The following is an 18,552-nucleotide window of genomic DNA, read 5'->3' as shown; positions in this document are numbered from 1 at the left end:
AGTGCACATGGCATTTACGAAAAGCCTTGGCTGGGCTCTGTCTGCAGAGAAGCCCTAGGCCCCATAATTATAGGCGCAGGAGTGGGAGAAGGATGCTTGCTTTTCTCTGTATTTCCTTTTGCATCATCAGAATTTAGCACCATGTGCATGAATTACCTATTTAAGAATAAATTCACTGCTTAAAGGGAAAAGGCCTCTATATAAAAGTCCTGGCCTAGGGGTGAGAGGGTCCGGGTTTTAGTTGCTTCACCTCCCTGGGCTTCCTTCATCATCTTTGACAAATGAGGGGCTTGTGCAAGATGAGCTTTCTCCAGGCCAGAGAATCCAGGGTACCAGAGTGAGTATAAAAGTGTCTAAAAGGAATAGACTTTGGGTCAGACAGAACTGGGCCCACATCCTGGGTCCTCTACAGATCCGCTGTGTGACCTTGGGAAGTCACTTCTCTGTACCTGTTTCTTCATCTGGGAGGTGGGAAATAATAACACCCACACCACAGGTCACGTGTCTGAAACTGGATGCGATGAGGAGGCAAAGGCATTCAAAATTCTCTGCAAGAAATGAGCTACACTGGGGACCTTACAAAGGACCCCCCCCCCAATCCCAACACCCTCATTTCACAGATAGAAAAAGTGCAGCTTAGAGAGAGGCAGCCACCTGGGCATCAGCAGAGAATCCATGAGCCTGCCTTCCCTCTTCCTGCAACAGAACTTCCAGGCCTCAGCAGAGTCGGGCCGTATTTAGTACCTTGTGCATGTGGCATTTTGTCTGTCAGCTGGTCCCAAAGGATCATCTATTCTCACGTTTCCTGTCTGGGGCCACAGCTGACACCATGGTCTAGTCACAGGCCACTGGGGCCGTCGCCACCCCCCCACTCCCCCCCACCTCAGGCTGAACTGCAGCCCCCATATTGCACTAGCACCTGGTGGCCAACCCCTGGCATATTGGGATCAGAGGCAGCCCACTCAAGACCCTCTGCTCTCTGCTCTCCAAGGGGACCAGGCGCAGGTCCCAACATGGGACAGGAGGCTCCGAATGTGCTGTCCCAGAAAAGTTGGCATGGTCTAAACTTCACATTAATCCACAGATGATGGAGCTGGGGAGGAGGGAGAAGAGGAAAAGGCAGGCAAGAAGAGCCTGCAAACCACCTGGTAAGGTGGGGAACAGAAGACATGTCTCAAGATGAAGTTCACAGAGGACCTTAGCCAGGAATGGAATCTTCTCATTTTGTGTCCCTAACCCATAGCATGGCACAGAGTACTCAGCAGATGAGAGAATGCATGAATAAATGAACAAGTAAGCAAACAGGACAGGGTGCTCAGGTGGAAGCCCAGGAGTGGCCCCATGCCTGTGCCTGTGGGGCAGGTGCCTCCTGCAGAGGTCAGGGGAGGCTGTGTCCTCTTCTCCCAATGCATGCTGGGAGTCCCTTTTGGAAGGAAAGCCCAATACACACTGGTTTTGGGGATTCAAGCCCAATCCTCGACCCACATCTGCACCCACCTGCCAATTCTGAGGATGAAAGAACAACTGAGGCCCTGTCAGACTCTAGGCGCCACAGGGGCTGTTCATGGTGCTAAGCTCGGTGCTAAATCATAAAGATAGCCATCCCGATGCATCCCCGCCCCCTTTTTTTGTGTGGAGACAGGGAGGAGTTAGTAAATATGCATCCACAGATTTATGGGAGAAAAATCTTTTCTTCTTGTATCTGAAGCTATAAATTCATCTCTAATCTGACTCTTATTATATATGTAAACAACTTTATAGGAGAAAGTAAAAGAATCCAATAAACCCTGAAGTCATCTCTCATTAAGCCACTCCTAGCGCTTGCCATAGTACACAAATGTGTTTACATGGCATGGAGAAAACCTGGCACTTCAGGCCATGCCTGGCAGGCTGCCCTTGTGGACACTGTCTAGGATCTGCCTATTTCAAATGCTCACCCCTGTTCATGGGCACATGATATTCTACCATATTTGCCTAACCATTCCTCAACTATCAGGCAACTAACTGCTACTAGCAGTAATGCAGCTAGGAACCCTGTTGCCTAAATTGTGTATTTTTTTCCTTTTGAATTTTCCCCCTGGTGTAGCATTAGGTCTAACTGCATAGGGGACTGACTTTTAAACTCCGGTGAGGGGCTGCCCCATGATGGACCACCCTGGTGACAGGACTCACTACTGTAGGCCTCTGGGCAAGAAGAACGTTGGGGACCCTGTTGAAGACCAGCAAGGGAACACGGAAGTAGTACAGACAAGACAGGCTCTCAGTCAGGCTATCTGGGGTCCCATCTCAGTTCAATATATGACAAGTTGAGTAGATTTGGGGGAAATCTGAGCCCTCCAAGCCGTTGTTTCCCAAAGGAACTGGATGGCTCTGGAATTTGGAGTAATAATTCTCTGGCCAGTCCAGCCCTGGAGCCAATTCCACTGGAATCAACATGGTCCGCCTCACCTCCCACCCTAACCTGTCTGATTCACCATACCTCTAGACTCTGGGCTGGGCCCTGCCATTCCTTACCCAGGCCCAAAGAGCCCAGAGCACACATTGGCTAGCAAAGACGATCTTGGGGTTTTCTTGCTAAACAACAGCAGTGATATTTGTATGTCTAATGATTGTTAAATATGATCATTCCCATTTATCAGTGAAGTTTTGTCTAAAAACATTTATGAAACCTTACAAAAATTCCAAAACAAGTAATGAAAACTTACATCTCCCTCATCAAGTTCAAGAAATAAAACTTTACGGCTACAACTGAAGCTCTCAGCCCCTTATATATCCTTTCCCAACCCCAACTTCCTTTCCTCCCTCCCCAAAAGTAACCACCACTCTGAGTTTGGTATTTACGTTTCTTTGCTTATTTAAAAATACTTACTACACGTGTGGATATCTAAAATAATAGGTAGTATTGTTTTGAAGGTTTTAAATTTTTTGTAAAGTTATACTTAACATGCCCTTCTACTTTTTTTCACGCTACATTATTATTTTGAGATTTTTTTCCATGTAATTCATGCTTGTCACCACTGTATAGTATTCAATACACTGTATGCTATAACTTCTCTATCCTCCCATTGATACTTGTTTCACATTTTTCTCAGTTATGAACACTGCTGCAACAAGCACGTGTGTGCATGTCTCCTTGTGCACAAGTGAGAGTTTCCAGGACTGGAACTGCTGGCTCAAACAGTATGCACATCTTCTGTTTTGTCAGATGACAGTAAAATGTTTCCAGAGGGTTATACTAATTTATACTCCCACCAGTAGCACATGGGAATTCACAGTGCTCCACGACATTAGCCTTGCTTGTTGTTCAACTTTGTAACTTTTGCCAATCTTATATGAAATGGCATCAATGGTATCTTACTGAGCTACCCCTGGCTTTACTGAGGTACAATTTATATCCAATAAAATTCACCCACTTTCAGTGTAGAATGTTAGTTTTATACAGCTGTGTAATGACCACTATGATCAAGATGTAGAAAAGAGGCATCACCCTAAAAAGTTCCTTCTTGCCCTGATTCCCAGCCCTAAGCAAACACTGATCTGCTGTCTGTCACTGGAGTTTTGCCTTTTTTTCTTTCCAATTACATATAAATGGAACCATATGGTATATATTCTTTTTGGGTCTGACTTCTTTCACTTAGCATAATTATTTTATGATTCTCCTTGTGACAGCTTGTATCAATACTCTCTTCCTTTTTATTGAAGAGTAGTATTCCATAGAATGAATATGGGTGGCCATTTGGGTTGTATCAGTCAGCTCATGCCGCCATAACAAACACCACAGACTGTATGACTTAAACAACAGATATTTATTTCCTCACAGTTGTGCAGGCTGAGAAGTCCATGATCAATATGCTGGCAAATTCAGTTTCTGGAGGGCCCTTTTTCTGGCTTGCCTTCTCCCCTTCTTGCTATGTCCTCAAATGACCTCTCCTCTGTACATGTGCAGATAGAGTCCTTCTTGTAAGGACTCCTGTTCTATCAGATTAGAGTTCTATCCTTATAACCTCAGTTAACTTTATCTTCATAAAGCCCAATCTTCAAATACAGGTATACTGGGGTTTGGGGCTTCAACATCAATCTCCGGGGGGACATAATTCAGTCTGTAACAGGGTTATTATGGATAACACTGCTATGAACATTCTTTTACAAGTGTTTATGTGGACATATGTTTTCATTTATCTGTGATAAATGCCTAGGAGGGGCAAGTATATGTTTAACTTTATAAGACACTGTTAAACTGTTTCACAAAATGGTTGTACCATGTTGCTCCACAATCAGTAGTTCCAGTTGCCTACATCTTCACCAATACTTATTAATTTCACTCATTTAAATTTTAGCCATCTTAGTAAGTGTGCAGTAGTATCTCATTGTGGTTTTAATTTTCATTTCTTAATGACTAATGATATTGTGTCTATTTTCAAATGCATATCTATTACCTATGTATCTTCTCTTGTGAAGTGCCGTTAAAACTTTTTGCCCTTGTATTACTGGGTTGTCCTCTTAAATTGCAAGAACTCTACATATTCTGGACACAAGTCCTTCATCAGATATATGTTTTGCAAGTATTTTCTCCCAGTCTGTGGCATGCCTTTTCCTTGTCCTCTGCAGTTTTAATTTGCATTTTCCTTATTACTAGTGAGGAAGAGCCTTTTCATATGTTTATTGGCTGTTTCAAGTTTCCTCTTCTATGAATTATCAACCTACATACTTTCTGTTGAGGTATTTTGTCTTTTTCCTAATGATTTATAAGATCTGAGCAGCTTTGAGAAAATAATTCCTAAGACCCCCTCCAACTACCTACCTGAATCTTTCTGTTCCTGCCCTCACTGGGGGTGAGATGTCTGTGCTCCTCGCTAAGGGGCAAAACTGTCTACTTGTGCATCAGATCCTGTCTCACCTGCTCTGGCTCAGCACTCAATGCTCTCTTCATCCCCTTCTTCCTGAATTTCTCAATCTTCCCATGGATATGGGATCAATGCCATTAACATATGTAAATATGCTGCTGTTTTCCTATCTGAACCAAAACTAAAACAAAACCAAAGCCCCTCTCTTGTTCCCATCTTCTGTCAGCCACTGCCCCAGAGTTCTGCTCCTTTTGTAGAAAAACTCCTTGAGTCATCACCACTTGTTGTCTCCAATTCCTCGTCTCACCATTCTCTTTTTCTGTTTTAAAAAAATTGTGGTAAAATATACAAAAAATTTATCATCTTTATCACTTTTGAGTGTACAATTCAGTGACATTAAGGACATTCATAATGTTGTACAACCATCATCATTATCCATTTCAGAAGTTTCATCATTTCAAAGTGAAACACCATACCCTTTAAACAATAACTGCCCACCCTCTGCCCGGGGTAACCATTGTTTTGCTTTCTGTCGCTATGAATTTGCCTATTCTAGGTACCTTATATAAGTAGAATTATACATGTCCTTGTGTCAAGCTTATTTCACTCAGCAACATGTTTTCAAAGTTCATCCATATTGTAACATGTGTTGGAATTTCACTCCTTTTTATGGTTGAATATTATTCCATTGTAAGTATATACCATATGTTTATTCATTCATCTGTTGATGGACATTTGGGTCATTTCCATCTTTTGGCTATTGTAAATAATGCTGCTATGAACATTGGTGTACAAGTATCTGTATGAGTCCCTGTTTTCAATTATTTAGGGTATATAAATACTTAGAAGTGGAATTGCTGGGTCATGTAATAGTTCTATGTTTAACTTTTATGGAACCATCATACTGTTTTCCACAATGGCTGAACCATTTTACATGCCCACCAGCAATACACAAGGGTTCCAATTTCTCCACACTCATCAACATTTGTTATTTTGTTGTTTTTGTTTGTAATTAACACTATCCTAATGGGTGTGAAGTGGTATCTCATTATGGTTTTGATTTGCATTTCCCTAGTGACTAGTGATATTGAGCATCTTTCATGTGTTTATTGGCCATTTGTATTTCTTCCTTGGAGATTTGTCTATTAAAGTCCTTTTCCTGTTTCTAAATTAGGTTTTGGGTTGACATTGAATTGTAGAAGTTCTTTATATATTCTGGATATTAATCCCTTATCAGATACGTGATTTGCAAATATCTCCCATTCTGTTTGAGTTGTCTGGTCACTCTCCTGATGGTGTCCTTTCATGCACAAAAGTTAATTGTTATAAAGCCCAATTTATTTTCTCTTTTGTTGCTTATATTTTCAGTATCACAATCAATAAATCATTGTCAAATCTAATTCTTGAATACGTTCTATTTTCGTCTAAGAGTTTTATTGTTTTAGCTTTTACATTTAGGTCTTTTATCCATTTTTAGTTAACTTTTGTATATCATGTAAGGTAAGGGTCCAACTTCTATTATTTTGTGTATGGATATACAATTTTCTCATTACCATTTGTCAAAAGGACTGTTTTCTCCCTATTAAATTGCCTTGGCACCCTGTCAAAGTGTTTTTTTGTGGGCTCTCTATATATCCCTTTGGTCCTTATGTATTTCTTTATGCCATTACCACATTTTAAAAATACATAACTTTGTAACAATTTTGAAGTCAGAAAGTATGAGTCCTCCAACTTTGTTCTTTTTTCTCAAGATTGTTTTGACTATTTGGGATCCCTTGAGATTCCATAAGAATTTCAGAATAGGTCTATTTCAGCAAAAAACATCATTGGGGTTTTGAAACGGATTGCGTTGAATCTGTAGATCGCTTTGGGTAGTACTGTCATCTTAACGACATTAAGTCTTCCAATCCATAAACACAGAAACTCTATTTATGACTTCCTTAATTTCTTGAAGCAAAGTTTTGTGGTTTTTGGTGCACAAGTCTTTCACCTCCTTGGTTAAATTTATTCCTAAGTATTTTGTTCTTTTTGATGCATTCTAAATGGAATTGTTTTCTTAATTTCCTTTCCAGATTGTTGTTAGTATATAGAAATGCAATTGGTTTTGTGTGTTGATTTTGTATCCTGCAACTTTGCTGTATTTATTAACTCCTAGCCGTTTTTTGGAATCTTTAGGGTTTTCTACATATAAGATCATATAATTTGTGAACAGTGGTAATTTTACTTCTTCCTTTCCAATCTGAATATCCTTTGTTTCTTTCTCTTGCCTAATTGCTCTGGCTAGGACTTCTAGTATCATCTTGAATAGAAGTCGTGAAAATAGGCATCCTTGTCTTGTTCCTAATCTTAGGGGAAAAGCTTTCAGTCTTTTACCATTGACTATAATGTTAGGTGTGGGTTTTTCATATATGGCCTTTATCATGTTAAGGAAATTTCCTTCTATTCCTAGTTATTGATTTTTCTCATGAAAGGAAGTTACATTTTGTCAAATGCTTTTACTGCATAGAGATGATCACTATTCCTTCTTGAATCTAATCCAGTAAGGCTCTTGCCCTGTCACTCCTCAAAGGTGCTCTTATCAGTGTTATCTCTTTGCTAATCCAAAGCCATTTCTCAATCTTCAATTTACCTGACTGTTCGGCAGCTTTAGCCTGGGTGATCACTGCCTTTTTCTGGAGATGATTCCAGGACACGACACTTGCAAATGACCTCACTGGCTATTTCCTCTTACTTACCTTGCTGGTTCTTTCACATCTCCCAGACTTCTACACATTGGAGTGCCCAGTTCAGTCCTTGGACATCTTCTCTCTAGAAGACGTCATCTAGTCTCATGGCTTCAAATACCATCTCTATGCTGATGACTCCCAGACATCTCCTTGAGCTTCTGAGCCCTATGTCCTATTGGTTACTGCCTACCCAACACTTTCACCTGGATATATTATTACAGGGATCATAATTAACAGGTTCAAAACTGAGCTCTTGATATTCCTGCTCAATCAGGCTCCTCTTCCAGTCTTCTTCACTCCATTATTGACATCTTCATTCTTCAAGCTGCTCAGGCAAAACTATGGATTCATTATTGACCTCTCTTTCTCTCACACCCACATCCAAGGCATCGGCAAATCCTGTTGGCTCTGCCTTTAAAATGCATTATTTAGTCCATTACTTCTTGTCACCTTCACTGCTACCAGAGCCTCCCTCTCCTCTCATTTGGATGGCTCCAGTGGCCCCTTAAAAGGTCTTCCTGCTTCTGCTCTAGCCTTCCACAGTGTGTTCTCAGTACAAGAATGATCCCTTCAGAGTATCAGTCAGATTAGCTCTCTTCTGCACCCTCAGAGTAAAAGTCAAAGTCTTTTAATGGTCTGCAACAGACCCTGCATTATCTGGCCCCTGTCACATTCTGATCTGGTAATGGATTTTTGGATATGCATCAAATGAAAAACCAAACAAACATAAAGGAAAAATAGACAAATTGAATTTCATCAAAATAAAAAAATTGTGCTCTTCAAGAGACATCACTGAGAAAATAAAAAGACAACCCATAGAATGGGAGAAAATATTTGCAAATCATATACCTGAAAAGTAACTTCTATCCAGAATACCAAAAGAACCTTTATAACTCATTAACAAAAATATAATCCAGTTTTAAAATGGGTAAATGCTTTAAACAGAATTTCTCCAAAGAAATTCCATTTAAGAATATACAAATAACCAACAAGCACAGAAAAGATGCTTGACACCATTAGTCATTTTGAAATGGAAATCAAAACCACGAGATACCACTAGACTGGCAGGACAATTAAGTGTTGGCAAGGATGTGAAGAAACGGGAACACTCATACTCTGATGGTTACAATGTAAAATGGTGCAACTGCCCTGGAAACAGTCTGGAAGTTCCTAAAAAATTTAAATATAGTTATCATATCATGTCATAGTTATGTCAGCAGTTCCATTCCTAGGTACACACCCAATAGAATTAAAAACATGTTCACACAAAAACGTGTACACAATTGTTCAAAGCAGCATTATTCTAATAGCCAGAAAAGGGAAACAATCCAAATGTCTATCAAACGATGAATGGATAATGTGGTAGATACACACAATGGAGTATTATTGTCATAAAAAGGAATAACTGATTCATGCTACAACATGAATGAGCCTTGAAAACACTATGCTAAGTGAAAAAAGACCCAAAAGGCCATATATTGATGTTGTATAATCCATTTATATGAACTGTCCAGAATAGGCAAATCTATAGACAGAAAGTGGATCCTTGATTCCCATGGGCCTGGGGGAGGGTGGAATAGAAAATGGGTATGAGAATTTCTTTTGGAGTGATAAAAAGGTTCTGGAATTAGCTAGCGGTAATGGTCGAAAACCTTGTAATTCTACTAAAATACTACTGAATTGCACACTTTTAAAAAGAGTAAGTTAAAAAATAAAATTAAACAAAAGGAATGTCCTATGAGGCCTTTGAACCTGGATGTCAAATTGCCAGCTCCAAGCAAAGTTCAATCCATCATCCAAGATGCACACCAAAAAGACAAATATTGATATAGTATTGATATAGTTTATTCTTATCAAGAGAATAAACCTCTGAAATGAGGAAAATAAATATAGTGAACATTTCCTCAACTTTTTAGATGACTATAGAGGTGTATCTTTCTGCTTTTTGAAGAATGACTGATCTTCCTTTTAGAAAAACATCTTACATCTTGTACAAATGTACATCTACAAATACATCTTGTACATCTTGTACAAATACAGGCATATTTGTTGAATTGAGTGATAGGGTTCCACGTCAACACCAACCATCTCTATGCATTCAGCAAGTGTCTGGATGGCAGGCTAGGTCCTCTCAGGACAATGCTTGCTCCAAGATGGACTTCCTTCTGCCCTTTTCACTAACTGCCCAGGGAGGCCGACCACCAGCTGTCAGCAGTCTTCAGGTCTGGCCTTGGCTTGCGTGTCTGACCCACATGGTGAACACACCCTGGAGAGCCTTGAATATCCTTCAGCTTCTTCACTGGTAGAAAGATGGGGTCAGACTAGATCAGGGATATCAACACTAGGGCCCCTAAGAAAAGGTAGGTGGCTGGTGACCAAAGGGTTCTGAGGTTTGGGCATGCTGAGTCACAGTGTGGAATAGGCCCCTTACTGCAGGGCCTTTCTGGGCTTTAAGGTGTTGGTGTGGGAAGCAGGACAGATGTAGGGAATGAGCTGAGCCCTGTCAGATTGGGCTGACATTGTGGTTCTGGCACTCCTCAACTGTGTGATGTCAGGCAAATTATTCCACTTTCCCAAGCATTAGTTTCCTCACCTCTAATACAGGAACAAGAGTAGCTCCATCACGAGATGGCTGGGAGGGAATGCGTCAAAGTGGAGATAAATGATTAACATTCTGTGAATTACAACTTTGCCCTGGCCCCCATGGGCGCTCAAGGGTTTTGAAGAGTAGGAGTTTGCCAGCAAGAGGTGAAGGTGAAAGGAACCCAAGGCAAGGGAAAGAGCAAGTACAAAACATGCAGGCAGGACTGGACACGGTAGACTTGAGAATGGCTGACATGCAGACGTCTGGGGGGACTCAGCATGGTGGGGATAGCGTGAGGGAAACAGGTACTAAGGAGTCATCGAGGAAGAGAACTCTTGTTGGAGTGGTGGGCTAGGACCAGATCCACATCACAAGGGGCCATGGAATGGTTTTAGTAAGCTCATTCTGTTAATTGTGCTGACCACAGTAAAGGAAGAGAGCAATGAAGGTGCTACACCGGCGAGGAGGAGGGTCTGGACAAGACCCTTCGCTCTCCTAGCCTCCTGGCCATCAGGTCCCTCTCAACTGCAGGAAATGCATTAAGACTTGGGGCCAGAGATCAGACTCAGGAGAGCTGAGAGGGCCCTCAGACACCCCAGGGGAGAAGTGAAGCAGGTAAGTGCCGGGCTTGAAGCTCTGTGCTGGGAAAGTGTGCAGGCAGCACACAGCCCACTTTGAACTAGGAATTACATTCACACGGTCTAAGATACAAAAAGAACAAGGAGGCCAGGTGCAGCGGCTCACGCCTGTAATCCCAGCACTTTGGGAGGCCGAGGCAGGCAGATAACGAGGTCAGGAGATTGAGACCATCCTGGCTAACACAGTGAAATCCCGTCTCTACTAAAAATACAAAAAATTAGCTGGGTGTGGTGGTGGGTGCCTATAGTCCCAGCTATTCAGGAGGTTGAGGCAGGAGAATGGCATGAACCCGGGAGGCGGAGCTTGCAGTGAGCTGAGATTGCACCACTGCCCCTCCAGCCTGGGTGACAGAGACAGACTCCGTCTCAAAAAAAAAAAAAAAAAAAAAAAAAGAACAAGGGGATCTGAGAAAGAAAAGCAAACGACAGAAGAGCCCTAAAGGTAAACGCTGGAGGAACAGAGTGGCAGGGAAGGGAGGGACCTCTGAACCACTTTCTTTCCCTAGTAAGTAAAACAAGGTCTCCAAAGGGAGGTCAAACTTTTCTCCTTGAGAGCACCAGGAAAAATGAGCAGACCCTGTGCAGTTCAAAGAGCCTTAGGCTGTGTGACCTCAGGAAGTAACCACAAGATCAAGCTCTAGCAGGTGTCAGAGCAATGAGGCCACAAGGCTTCTGTACCTGCCTCACTCTCCTGCCTCCTTCACACCAGGATTTCAGCTCACTCTGGCTCCCTCTTACTCCAAAGGGAAGGAAAGAATTAAGACACTGTACCTGGTAGTTTTAACTTACAAAAAAAAGTATTTATTCACCCAGTTTTCCTCTTCTTGCCATAATACATAAGCATGACACAGATGGCCTGATACATCAGCATGGAATTGTCAGAAGGCCCCACCAGTCACTGCTTCTAGAGTTACATGACTGGCTTTTGTTTGGCAACAGGATAATAATTACAGCGTGGTTTCAAGTACCATACACAAAGCAGACCAACCCCAGGATCTCCAGCATCTGCGAAGGCTCACTGGTGTGGGCCTGGGAGCAAGAATCCAAAGCACTGCACAGATGATCAAAACGCTTCCAGTAGAACACTGCTGTGGCTGCACCTCTCCTTACAGAGCCAGAGTTGTCCACCCTCAAGCCTGCTCCGTCAGAGGCCTGCTTCCCTTGGCTGATGGTCAGAAGGCTGCACAACTGGGTCGCCCTAGGACACAGTCCCACATGCCATCCCAAGGCTGGGCCACCATCGTGATCTCTCCAGCTAGTCCGTCCAGCCAAGTGGTGCTACTGCTGCTTGTGTGGAAGGGGCTTCCAGATGGGCGGAAGCTTCCTGTGGATCAGGGTGAGTCCGCAGAGAATGAGGAACACTCCTCCCCACCACAAGACCTCCTGGCACTCTCCATACAGCACATAGCCCAGGAAGGCCTGTGGGACAAAGACAATTGTGAGGGACTCAACTTCAGCGGGTGGGCACAACCTCACTCTCCTGGGACTAACTTCCTTCTAAGGGTGCCAGAAGGAAAGGTCTGGAGCCAGAAGCCTTGGGCCTGAAACCTACTTGTCACCTTCATCAAGTCACTCTATTCAATCTCACCTGCATGAATGGAGAGGCTACCTCCCTCACTGCACTGGACCTCAGCAAAGCACACAAGAAAGACCCAGTAGAGGCCAGCAGGTAGACACAGCTGGTACCTGGTATTTGTTTCTCTCTCAATTCAAGATTGACTAGGCTCAGCTCCATCTTGTCAACCTCAGATTACATAGGGAAGAAAAGTCTCTGGGAATCCCAATGCTCTAAATCTCATGGAGCCTTGAGTGCACAGAAACCTAGGAAACAGCTAGGATGCACAGTGACTTCAGAATGAGGGCTCCACCCTGGAGGCACAGCAAGCAAGCAGGCTTTTTACTGTCAGGCTTCACTCAAATCTAACTTGAGAATTCCTCCATGATTAGAATTACATTTGCTTCATGAATAGAGCATCATCCAGGGGTCAAGCCACAGCCCAACCTCTGCTTCAGTTCCTGTCCTTTCTCCTGTCTGGGAAAGGAGGGGTTACCCAAAGACAACTCACCCAGAACCCAGATTTAGGATAAGAGCACCACACCCTCAGGCTACTCACCGAGCTGAGGATATTTGAAAAAGTCACTGTGACAGATGCAATGGCTGAAGACATGGAGAAACTGAGGCCCCGGCTAAAGAAGGTCCACATCAGAGAATTGGTGCTCGCCATCACAATAATGCCTAAGACGCATAAACCCATGCTCACCTGCAGGAGAAAGTGTCACTGCAGCCACATCCACCCTGCACAGCAACCTGCAGACCCCCTCACAGCACAGCCAGCGCTGTGGCTGCTGGCACCCAGGCTCCTACTGAGCTCCCACTACAGCTCAGAGGGCCTCAGAGCTTTTCTGCACAGGGCTTCATTTAACCCTCAGTGGGCAGCAGACCCATCTTACAAGTAAAGCAAATTCAGAGAAGACACTCATTTGGCCACCTTGCTGGCCATACGATCTTGGGAAGAAGCAAAATGCTAATCCAAAGTCAGTATTTTCTACTGACACCAGCCCCTTATTGGTCTTACAATGACCAGTGCCTGAAGATCAGTCCCAGAGGGCCAAGTAGTTCTTACTCCGTAGGTAGTATGAGTTAAGTCAGGGATGGAGTTCTTACTTCTTGAGATCAGGGAAAGCACGAATTAGCGATGTATGCTCTGTATTCCCACCCCCAAATCCTATACAAGTTATAGCCCAGCAAGGCTCACCCCCTCTGGGCATTCTTGAGCTTTTACTCTGTGTTAGGCCCTGTGCTAAGAGTTTAAGCATTCTCATTTATTCCTTAACTTCATTTTACAGATAAAGACCCAGGGGCATCAAGTAACTTTCTTAAAGTGCTACCGTGATGAGAGCCACCAGGCTTCACAATCAGGCAGTGTACCTCCATGCTCTTAACTAGGACACAGTCCTGCCTGGGGGAAACACCACCTCAGACTATTTAGTGATCCCAGACATTCCTTGGAGAACTTGCAGATAATTTCTTTCTTTTTTAAAGGAGAAAGTCTCAAGAAAAGAGAGGATCTTTAGAAGCCTCCTACACAAAGGATATGCAGCCCCCCTTGCTTGGTGGTGAGTTAGAAGCCGGCCTGGAGACAAGGCGAGGAGGGGAGGGTGCGGGGGGCGGAATCTAAGTATCATATTTATTACTTGTAGTGGTTTCTCAGCAGCTGAACACATAGTGTCTTGAGAAAAAGGTGCTTTCTTATAACTTACACCAGAGTGTCCAGTCTTTTGGCTTCCCTGGGCCACACTGGAAGAATTGTCTTGGGTCACACATATAATACACTAGCACTAATGATAGCTGATGAGCTAAAAACAGTAAAAATAAAATCGCAAAAAAATTCATGTTTTCAGTTTACAAATTTGTGTTGGGTCGCGAGTTGGACAACCTTGTCTTACACAAAGCAGCATATGGGCCAGTGGCAACCTGCTTACATAAAGGGTTATGAAGGTCTGGTTCATGACAACAAACTTCATGGCCCATACAAAGTTATTCATTTTACTTTCGACTACCTACCCTATGAACTACACCCAATGGGATACTAACCTCAAGCATGGCAGCTCCTACTGGATTAGCCCTAAATAGGCTTAACCCTAAATAATCAGTGACCACTGTCCAGGTCAGAGGCTAACCCTGGGCTGCAGATGCAATGAAACCCCTCTAGCAAGCAGAGGCTGGTCTACGACATGGGACGGGAGAGGCAGAGATACACCTTAGCAGACGCCAGGAGGCAAGTTTGGGAGTTCTCAGCGTCAGGAAAACAACCAGAACGTCTCTGTCAGTATCTGCTTATGCCTACAGTATCCCAAACTCCCAATTTTCCTGGTAGTGGGGCAGACAGGTCATCTGGTCACAATACCCGTTAATTACGGAGTAAAGGGATGGGCAACAGGCTTCTCACCTTAAGAGTCACGTGGAGAGAAATGTTCAGGCACAAGGGACTTAAAATGAGAGGTAGAGGGTGGATGTAGGAGGTGTAGGTCTTCCCCGAGAGCGAACTAGCCCAACCGGAGAAAAGGTTTTAGGTCCCTGGTAAGGGAGGAGGCCTCAGTCCCCGACGTCTCTTACCGCCTACACTGGACGAGGGTTTGGCGTGATTAGAGGCGAAACACACTCTCCCACCCCAGCTGACCGCAGCGCCGTGCGCGGCCGGGGGCCCCAGCCGGACAGACCGGCGAGGGTGCGGCGGCGCCCTGTGCCCACCCCCGCCCCACCCCAGGAGCCCCGCGGGCCCCGCAGCGCCCCTCCTCCGCCCAGCGCCGCCCAGCCCGCCCGCCCGCAGCAGCAGCAGCAGCAGCGCCCCGGGCTCGACCTCGCTGCCGAAGGCCAGCTTGGCGGAGGCGGCGGCCAGGGCCCCGAACGCGCCGGCGCACAGGCAGTTGAATACGCCCCAAAAGCGGCGCCGCATTGCACCCGCCTGGAGGTGCGGAGGGAATTCCGCAGGGGTGTCGGGGTAGGCGGTCGCAGACACGGCGCCGCCCGGAGGCCGCGGCCTCTCGGCCATGTTGCCCGCTGCCACCGTGCCTGGCGCCAGCCGCCAGCAGGACCGAGCGCGCGCCACGATTGGACGGCAGCCTCACGTGACGCGGCGCTCCCGTGACGCGGCGCTCCCGCAGGCACTTTGGGAATCGCTCCCCGGCGCCTCGGAGGGGGCGGGCCAGGGGGCGTGGCAGAGCCTCAGGGCTATGGTGGCCTCAGGCTTACTCTGTAGTAGGTTTGTGCTTCCCGAGAGGACGCCGGGACCCGAGGCCTAAGGCCGAGCCGGGTACTGTGGACGCTGTGGTAGTAGGTAAACATCTCGCGGCTTAGCCGTCTCCATCCCGGCCACCGGGTCCCGGTGAAAGTTATTAAAGATGCCGAACGGGCCCCGCCTCGGCCCACCGAGTCCATACAGGTCGACCAGGCCTCCTCCGCTCCACCCTCCAGCCTGAGGACGCCGTACCGAGATCTTCGGCAGAGGGCGCTGGGTACCGTTAGACCCAGAAAGACGCCAGAGCCCCAGATGGGGACAAGCGCATCACAGAAAACCAAAAAATGCGGATCCGCGATGAGAGGAAGATAGTAATCCATAATCAAGCCACGCAGAATCAACATGACTTCTAATCTCCTATTGCACTTACATGTTTAAAATGTTTACGGCCGGGCGTGGTAGCTCACGCCTGTAATCCCAGCGCTTTGGGAGGCCTAGGCGGGCGGATCACCTGAAGTTGGAAGTTCCAGACCAGCCTGACCAACATGGAGAAACCCCGTCTCTACTAAAAATACAAAATTAGCCAGGCGTGGTGAGCATGCCTGTAATCCCAACTACTCGGGATGCTGAGGCAGGAGAAGCGCTTGAACCCAGGAGGCGTTGGTTGTGGTGAGCCCAGATCGTGCCATTGCACTCCAGCCTGGGCAACAAGAGTGAACTCCGTCTCAAAAATAGAAATAAAATGTTCCCATTTAAAAATTACATTCCCTTGAAAATAAAGTGGTGTTGAAATGTATAAAGTGCTGTTGCAACTCTCCAGGAAAATCAATGTTAATAGAGCATTTTTCTATATGTCTATTGTTATATACAGTTAAAGTGTTTTAAAAAATTATAGAATGTATATGCATTTTTTAAACAAAAATTATTTCGCAGTTGAACATACTGATCAGCAGCATTCTTTTTGTATCTTATGTTTAGCAACTTTTTATGGAAGTCCTTCCACACTGTGCTGCTTCTCTCACAGGGTGGTTTTGTGGCTCAAATAAAAGCACGGATAAGGCTGAGCGCGGTGGCTCACACCTGTAATCCCAGCACTTTGGGAGGCTGAGGTGGGTGACTATGAGGTCAGGAGTTCAAGACCAGCCTGGTCAAGATGGTGAAACTCCATCTCTACTAAAAGTACAAAAAAAAATTAGCCAGGCATGGTGGCAGGCACCTGTAATCCCAGCTACTCGGGAAGCTGAGGCAAATAATTGCTTGAACCTGGAGGCAGAGGTTGCAGTGAGCCGAAATTGCACCACTGCCTTCTAGCCTGGGTGACAGAGTAAGACTCTGTCTCAAAAAAAAAAAAAAAAAAAAAAAAAAGCACGGGTAATTTCAGTAACGCCGATATAGTACAAACTGTCCCATTTTGCAGATGAGGAAATAGGCTCAGAGGTCTCACTGCACCACTCCATTGAGTAAAGAGCTGCTCAAAGATGATACCCTCTGAAAGCTCTTATGAGGAAATCAAGAGGTGTTGCATTGATCAACTCTGCATGCATTAAGAATGTAAAGCGAATTTTCTTAGAACAAATGATGCCTCTACTAGTACTAAAGGTTAAGCATCTCAGAGCCACCTCCTCTGTAAAGCCGTCTCTGCTACTCCCCTACCTTCATACCAGTCCTGTGGTTGTTCCTCTGGTTGTCTGTCTCTCTGCTAGCCTGCAAGCTCCTTGAGGGCAGGGACTATATCGTTGTTAATCTCCGGGTCCCCAGCCCTGGTGATGATGGGCTAAAGTGATGCCATCCTCAGACACTGCTGAGAAGTGATTTCTGCCTCTTCGAAACTACTGTGTACACACATCACCTAGGGATCTTGCTAAGATGAAGATTCTGATTAGGTCTACAGCTAGACTGAATTTTGTTTGTTTTTAGAGGGACACAGGGTCTCTGTCACCGAGGCTAGGGTGCAATGGTGTAATCATGGCTCACTTCAGCCTTGAGCTGCCAGGCTCAAGCCATCCTCTCCATTCAGCCTCCTGAGTAACTAAGACTACAGGCATGTACCATCAAACCCAGACAATTTTTTCTTTTTCTTTTTTTTTTTTGAGACAGGGTCTTGCTTTGCCAGCCTGGCGTACAATGGCGGATCATAGCTCACTGCAGCCTCAACCTGCTGGGCTCAAGTGATTCTCCCACTTCAGCCTCCTGAGTAGCAGGGACTATGGGTGCATCATGCCTGGCTAATTTTTGTATTGTTTTGTATAGACAGGATTTGACATGTTGCCCAGGCTGGTCTTGAACCCCTGAGTTCAAGTGATCCACCTACTTTGGCCTCCCAAAATGCTGGGATTATGGGCATGTGCCACTGCACCCCAGCCCCCAGCTCCAAAAATTAGATTCCGGCCCTCCAACCCCACAACAGGACCTAATTAACCTCACCTTCAAGGTGTACAATAATAGAGGCAGCCAAGTAGCAATGTATTTCTGAGTTGCAATTACTTGCCTCCACTGTGAGAGAAACCCCAGCCACATCTCCAGCACGCAAGAACTTCAAAACGTCTGAACCACAGTGGCCAGGCATTCCTTCAGGACTGCCTCTCCCAGGATCTTGCTTCAAGTGCTGGAAATCTGGCCACTGGGCCAAGAAATGCCCAAAGCCCGGGATTCCTCCTAAGCCATGTCCCAACTGTGCAGGACCCCACTAGAAATCGGACTGTCCAACTCGCCCGGCAGTTGGACACTCCCAGAGCCCCTGGAACTCTGGCCCAAGGCTCTCTGACTGACTCCTTCCCAGATCTTCTCAGCTTAGCAGCTGAAGACTGATGCTGCCCGATCGCCTTGGAGGACCCCTGGACCGTCATGGACACCGAGCTTCGGGTAACTCTTACAGCGGAGGATAAGTGCATCCCCTTCTTAATCAATACAGAGGCTACCAACTCCACATTACCTTCTTTTCAAGGGCCTGTTTCCCTTGCCTCCATAACTGTTGTGGGTATTGACGGCCAGGCTTTTAAACCTCTTAAAACTCCCCAACTC

General features: G+C 45.2%; 1 protein-coding gene across 1 annotated transcript; it reads right to left on the bottom strand.

Moving 5' to 3' along the window:
• Positions 1-11,568: 11,568 nt before the first annotated feature.
• Positions 11,569-15,367, bottom strand: TMEM42 (transmembrane protein 42). Its single transcript, NM_001194661.1, is given in 3 exon segments — positions 11,569-12,211; positions 12,907-13,053; positions 15,154-15,367. Coding segments are annotated over 3 exon segments (480 nt in total). The 5' UTR covers positions 15,346-15,367; the 3' UTR covers positions 11,569-12,070.
• Between the last annotated feature and the right edge of the window lie 3,185 nt (positions 15,368-18,552).

This window comes from Macaca mulatta, chromosome 2 (genome assembly GCF_049350105.2).
Source record: "Macaca mulatta isolate MMU2019108-1 chromosome 2, T2T-MMU8v2.0, whole genome shotgun sequence".
In the NCBI taxonomy this organism is placed as follows: Eukaryota; Metazoa; Chordata; class Mammalia; order Primates; family Cercopithecidae; genus Macaca; species Macaca mulatta.
The sequence above is the reverse complement of the archived record's forward strand: the minus strand, read 5'-3'. Positions and strand labels throughout refer to the sequence as shown.